This window comes from Mytilus galloprovincialis, chromosome 4 (assembly GCF_965363235.1).
Source record: "Mytilus galloprovincialis chromosome 4, xbMytGall1.hap1.1, whole genome shotgun sequence".
NCBI lineage: Eukaryota > Metazoa > Mollusca > Bivalvia > Mytilida > Mytilidae > Mytilus > Mytilus galloprovincialis.
In genome coordinates, this window is record NC_134841.1 from 81,989,015 (window position 1) to 81,996,093 (window position 7,079).

Consider the following 7,079-nt stretch of genomic DNA (forward strand, 5'->3'; position numbering starts at 1 on the left):
TTTATTCTATATATAAAAATTCTTACAAAATTTGTTTTTCAGATTTTTAATATAAGCTATAGTTTAAAATATATCTAATTTGAAAATCAAGGTCTTGCGAGGTCAATGAAACGAAATGCGGCCCAGTCTTTTTCATGGAATATGACATATAGAAATCTCAGACACGAAAACATTGTTTGAGCTTTTATCATGTCCATCTTAATGTAAATAAAACTATTTGGTTGTGGCAAGCATGAAAATGGTAATTTTAAATATAAGAAATTACTAATTACGTCAAACGTGGGTTTTACTGTCGCACAATTAGTTTACTTAGCCGAGCTAGTAAACGGATATTTGCGACAGTAAACATGGAAAAAAGTTTTAAGTTGACCAAGCTTAAAGATGTACACCTCTGAGGAGCCAACATTTTCTAGAATTAAACTTTTTTTCTTAATCTGATTTTTGGGTTTATAAGACTGTAACAGAATAATTGGTGAAGAAAAAATCATATGGTGGTGCACTTCTTTTTTTGCTACGTCCGTTTGAAAATGCCCTATTTTGATGATTTTCCCATTTTTCATCAATTTTTACCTATTTTTGGGCTATTATCGTGAAAAAAATCACAGTTCCAGAATTAAACTTTTTTCATGCTTTCTATAAAGATGAAATGGACCAATCTGAATAAATTTAACTTAAAAATAATATAGGTAGGTGTTAATATAAGAAATTTTTATCATATTTTGACGCTTTTTTGTGTAAAATTTACCATGCTGTCAATTTGGATTTTTGTGATTTTTCTCTGTTTTAAGAACAAAAGGCATATTATTTCAACTTTTTTGTTATAAATGATTGAAAAAATACATATCTAAGAAATATGAAAAGACCAAAATGATATTGGATGTACATGATTTTTGTAAAACCATTTTTTGTATCCCTCACTCATTTTCTCAAAATTTTGGCTAAAAATACTGACTTGATTGGTCGTAATATTTGAAAACTGGATTACTCAAAAACCATTCATTGTAAATATACTATTTTTTTACAGAGTTATGTTTGATTATAATGTTTTTAAAATTCATTGATATTTTCCACTTGTATCACATGTTTTGGAAATAATTCAAGAACGAGATTTCAACGAGACTGAACGAGACTGAAAAGTCAGAAGAATACATCCTTAAATGTAAATACTGTTTTTTAGGCTTCTTATACGCCTCAGAATGTAATAACATTATAGACAAAGAGCAATATTAATCGAAAAATGTGAGTTTTTTTATTTATTATCGAAGAAATATAGTGTCAATATATTCTAGAATTCAAAATGTAGGTCTCCCTTCTCTACAGACAGGTGGATAGAGGATTTTACGCTGGTTGTCATGCAATCAGAATCATTGATTCAAAATGATTAAATAAGAATACACATTCCCCTTTTAACATCGACGTTGACGTTATATGTGTTTTACCCAGAAATCAGATCAACATTTTATTGGTTCAGTTATTCTATTTTCTCAAATACGTTGCAAGCGAAATTTCATCTCTTTAAAGATAGTATATGTATATAAAGTAACAAAGTATAATTCAGCGATCACTGCATTTCGAATTTCAAAACAAAAATGTCTTTTACCACGTCCATATTGTACTTCTATTAACAAATGAAATTTGAAGCTAACAACGGTTGTGTGTTATCATAAACGTAAAAAATAGTTTAATTGTTTAAGATCATAGAAAATTGTCAATATAATTGTGATTTAATAATTTTAAGAAGTTGAGCAACATTATCTAATTCTTGGTTTCTAAACCAATTTTGCCCCGGGTTAATTTTAACCAGCGATTATATTCATACAACGATGTATTTAACCAAATGTTTACTCGTGAAAACAGGGTCCAGATATATAAGCCTGTCTTTGGCTTAACTTTGTGTAATTTTTGGTTTATAAATATATACACAATATCCTTTTTGTTCCCTCAGTTTATTAAACCTACCTTCTGATTTTCCATAAACATGGATGTCATCAATTCCAACATAAGCCATGGATGTCCTTTTGTTTGCAGAAAATAAAATCTGGAAAAAAAAAGATTTTTTTAAAATACTTTTTTGTAGTGATATAACAAAGTAAATATTTTTAAAAATATGATATAAAATATATGTGCAAGGAAGCAGCTAATATTCTATCTATCATACTGTCAATGCTGATAGTGTTTATTTCTTCATACCGGTGAAATATTTTGTTAGATATGTAGAGGTCAATGTATGTATGGTGCTTTCAACATAAACAGATAGTAATCAATCAAATACAGATGCCTCGGTGGCCGAGTGGTCTAAGTACTTACTACTGTACTTACTGGCCAGTCAAGACTGAGGTTTGAGTTCGAACCCACTCGTGCGGGTGCACTCGACTCCAATCTTAATTGACTAGAATTATCAGTTTCCCTGTCAAAGGTCGACGGTTTTCTCCGGGCACTCCTGCTTCCTCCACCAATAAAAAAAATTGGCTACCTGTTTTACTAAACTGAGTATTTTAAAACAGTAAAAGAGAGGCGAAAGATACCTTTGCGATTCAAAGTCGAAAGTGAATTGACAACGACATGGTTAAAAAAGAAAAACACCAACAGAGAAACAAAAGTACTCTACAAAAAATGCTGTTTTCAGGAGCATATGCACTATAATGAAACCGAGAATACCATTTATCCAATGTTGACGTAAAAACAATCATCTTCAGTTCATCTTCCATCTGTATAAGTTTCATTTCAATCAAGAAAAGGAAACTCAAATTACCATATCAATCCGTCCATAAAAAAAACCCATTAACAACAGTGACCATAACCTTTGACCTTTAAACTCCACAATATGTATCTTCCCTTTTCCTACATCTTTCATCTGTATACGTTCCATTTCCTCAAAGCATTGGAAACTCAAATTACTATCCAGAATCATATTTTTATTTCTTCAAGTTTATTTTTTATTTTTTCAATTTTCAGTGACAATAAAATTCACATTTATCCTATTAGCTCGAAAAGAAAAAGGCGTTTGCTACCGATTTGTTTTTCAATTTGTATATGACTCATACCAACCAGGGAGGGATACACATGCAGAAACTATATGCACCTATATTTTGTCGGGTTGCATATTCATTACAAACGAAATAACAAAGTAAACAATTTTTCTTTTTCACGAAGTCAACTAAAATCAAAGTCAAATTTTCATAAACTTACTGTTTTATAAACGAAATTTGACACACTGTAAAGATACTTGCCTTGAACCAGTCGAAGCAGTTGATAACCAATGCCTGTTTACTCCATTTACCATAGTTGAATTTTCCCTTCTTCTGCCAAATTGTCTCAACATGTCCCCAAGAAGTTTCTACCTCAACTTTAATACCTGAAGTTGTTCCTGGCATACTGTACCAGAATTCTATACAAACTGAAGAGATACTTATTTCTGGAGTTTTGAGTATTCCTTCACCATGGGGTACTTGCCATCTTGACATATTCAATGTAAGATAGTACCCTTTGAAAATAATATACAAAATTATTATAATTATCTGCTAAATATCTTACTAACATTCAATAGTTTATGCTGTGTATACGAAATAAAGGATATATATAAGTTATACCTTCCCTTATGTTTAAGTTACAATTAGTGACTACGACAGAAAGAATAATTGGGAAAAGTATGCACGTTGAAGACATAATCTTTCAATCAGTTTAATTGACCTCTGAATCTGGCATGTCAGATACTGCTAGTAGTTTTTTGTTAAATTATGTATCATTGTCATTTTGTTTAGTTTCTTTTGTTACCTGTTCTAACATCGGACTCGTTTTTGTGCTTTGTAAAGAATATTACCATAAAAGATGGGATGAAAAATACCTCAACATGTTTGCATCTTGATTTATATTTACGAATGATGTCCTTGTAACGATGATGAAATTTAGTTAAGGTTTTGACTAGTTTTTGATATCCAAAACCCTGGTATGATTTTTTTCAGTAATACATGGATTGCTTTCACAAAATCTTATACGTGGTTACATACACGATGCTGTGTTTATCTTTGGTAAAACAAATGACCGAGAGAGAAGTACGGTACCTGATCTTGTATCATTTCTTTCTGGAATTTTTGAAAGCCAATTGCCACCTGCTCCGTGCTTCCTTTGCCAATGGACAGGAGAATCTATCTTGCTATATCTACACAAATCACTGGTAAAGTCGCAGGATAATTCCCTTAAAAAATATCCATGCTCCGATTGACAGGATGAAGTTTCTCTAATTGACATGGCAGGTAAAGTGGGCGTTGTCGGTCTAGTAGTTGTCGTCGTCGTTGTTGATTGAACGTATCCGTCACCTGGATGTAAATTATCTCTATTTTCAATGAATGTATAATTAGTATTTGTACTAGTTTCATTTAAGCATTCGACGTTATGTTACAAAATCTATTATATATGCATAAATGGAATCAAAACAGATATGCGTAACAATATTAACAAAGTTAACCATCGATAGAAATAGCGAATAAGAAAACTGAGTACACAATTTATTTTAGAATGACGTCTAATCACTCTATAGAGGTCAGTTTTGTTTTTTAGTAAACCACTTACTTTCGACATAAATCGAAGTTCAACGCCATAAACTCTAAAATATTGATAATGGCAGCAATTGCTGTTTAATTTCTAAAAGAGATATTTCAAAATGAAAAATGGAATAACAATGTTACGCATATATTTACGTAGGTCAAAAATTGTATAAATACAATTGTTCTTTACGTTTTCATTACTACCAATACAATTTAATTGTTCCTCTTGTTATCTTCAAATCATTTCTTTTTTTCTATAACACTTATACTTACAAATGCCCTCTTCTAAATGAATATCATCAATGGTAACTATACATCCTGGTTCTCCTGTGTAAGAGCCTTCAAGGACAATCTGTAATACATATTGGTCATTTTCAAATAAAAGCATATAGTAAAGTCGTAAAAGAATAAAATTAATACAATGAAAAACATAGTATAGAGAAGGAAACCAAACAAAGTAACAATTTGACGGTTTCAATAAAAAAAATTTGAAGGGATCATAGACGAAGTGAAAATAACTATCCTGCTGTTTTTAACAGATGCCTTTTAATTGTCCTCATGCAGTGGTTAAAAAGCTAAAATTATATTGATACTTTGTTCGATATTTTTAGCCTTGTAAATCACTCTTCCAAAAATGAAAGCGAATATATAAGAATAAAAATAAATGTATTTCCTTACCTCCAGTGGGTCAGCTGATGGTAAGAACTGTACAAATGTTGACTTCCAGTTAGGTCCATGGTAGTCCGACACTTGTCTTATTAGTGTAGCAGTACCCGTATTGGTATCTGTATCAAAAACTTGTATACTACCACTGGTGTGGCTAGGAAGACTGTAGGCAAATGTTAAACAAGTCATATTCCTAGTACGTATTGCAGGTAAATATAAATTAGCTTTGTCTCCACTCAAAGCTGTCTCTTCATCTATAGTTAACGAAAGATATGAACCTACAACATGAAAGAATAGAATTGTTAAACTATGTTGAAAATATACAATCAGAACACCATAATACTAGTGTTTTAACTAAAAGTACGAGACTAATAAAAGTAAAATATCTGTATTTTATATCGTAATTTTATATTCTATCAAAATACATTAAAACTTTAAAAACATTCTACATATCGGTAAATCCTATCAGAATCAAATTAGTTTCATGATAATACAATTGAGAATGGAAATGAGGAATGTTTCAAAGAGACAACAACATGACCTAAGAACGGAAACCAGTCGAAGGCCACCACATTTCTTAGATCACAATATTAAAAAGGTATGTTTTATTCGTGTCTGATGATAACTGAGAGTTAAACCTGGTTTTATAGCTAGCTTCACCTCCCACTTGCGTGACATTTGTTTATAGTTCAATTAGTATACTTCCTATAATCTTCTTACCAGATTGATGTTTAGAAGAATAAACTTTTTTTTTTTATTCTAAATATTAACAAAAAATACATTAAAAAAGAATCTTTTGATCTCACTAGAGTATTTTCCAAAGGTGGAACTCTAACCTTTCATTAAAGAAGAATTAGTTGTACTTCGTAGGGCTCTCATGTTTAGCATCAATTTTATTTGTTTTATTGCTAAGATGTGTTCATAGAAAAACTTCAATAAATTATTACTTTTGTGTGTGTCTAAATAAACGGAAAATGTATATTATAAAAAAAAACGTAAAACTCAAAATATATTTTTTTTTTTTTACACATTATCTCAAAAGTTTATAAGATATTGTCCATAAAGAACATTTGCTGTGTTAATGTAATCTTTAAATACCGCTGTATTCATGTTATCTTTAAATACTTATGTTTACCAGTGCCTGTTGTATTATCACCCCGTAAATATATATAACTTCCAAGTGATTCTATTCCACTTTTTCTTGACCAAGATACAGATGGAAATTTCTTATTATAAGTATGAAATCCACAAAGTCCATCTTCGAAATTACAATGAATAGGTAATGAAGCAACAGTAAGAGTTGTCGGATATGAGGTGGTTGTTGTCCACAGTGAAGACGGGGATGCTGAAGAAAAGTACATTAAACATAAATATGCATACTAGTAACTCATAAAATAGATATTTTTCTGATATGTAAATTCAAGTAGCATAGAATTATATTTCCTGCTATAAGGCACAAAGGGGTATTAGTATGACGACAGTTAAAACTCGATTAACAAAGCATACGTTTTGTTTATTCTTTACCTTATTTTAAAAATTTTCCTTTATCTATACTACTTCAAGAAATAAAAACAATTTGAAATATTTGTTTACCTCTTGTCAAGGCTATATCATCTATTGCCAGATCGCTACCATAATAATATTTCGCTGTGGCCTCAAATTTTATCTACAAATAAGACAGCATTTCATTTATTGCATGGGGATTACAATAAAAATATACAAGTGAAAGTACTATATGAACGCTTGATAAATTGTGATAATATTTACAGAAACATGGATTTGAAAAGAAGTGAAGAAAATTCAAACATAGAACGTGATGTGCAAATTTCAATTATAAGCAGTGTGTTGTTCCCAAAGGTACGGCAGCCA

The 7,079-nt window shown here is 30.6% G+C and overlaps 1 protein-coding gene across 1 annotated transcript; it reads right to left on the minus strand.

Annotated features, from left to right (window-relative positions):
- Positions 1-3,185: 3,185 nt before the first annotated feature.
- On the minus strand, positions 3,186-6,872 carry LOC143073764 (MAM and LDL-receptor class A domain-containing protein 1-like). Its single transcript, XM_076249520.1, has 6 exons — positions 6,804-6,872; positions 6,346-6,555; positions 5,223-5,488; positions 4,818-4,896; positions 4,062-4,316; positions 3,186-3,484 (listed from the first exon to the last, which is right to left on the minus strand). Exons 3-6 carry the CDS (start codon positions 5,397-5,399, stop codon positions 3,186-3,188), a joined length of 810 nt encoding a protein of 269 aa, XP_076105635.1. The 5' UTR covers positions 5,400-5,488; positions 6,346-6,555; positions 6,804-6,872.
- Between the last annotated feature and the right edge of the window lie 207 nt (positions 6,873-7,079).

Bases quoted from the DNA above. Each gene is read 5' to 3' on its own strand.
- LOC143073764 (XM_076249520.1), bottom strand. From the start codon at position 5,399: ATGACTTGTTTAACATTTGCCTACAGTCTTCCTAGCCACACCAGTGGT. The intron at 4,897-5,222 runs GTAAGGAAATAC...TATGTATTACAG, and splicing joins CATCAGCTGACCCACTGGAG to ATTGTCCTTGAAGGCTCTTA. The intron at 4,317-4,817 runs GTAAGTATAAGT...ATTTACATCCAG, and splicing joins TCATTTAGAAGAGGGCATTT to GTGACGGATACGTTCAATCA.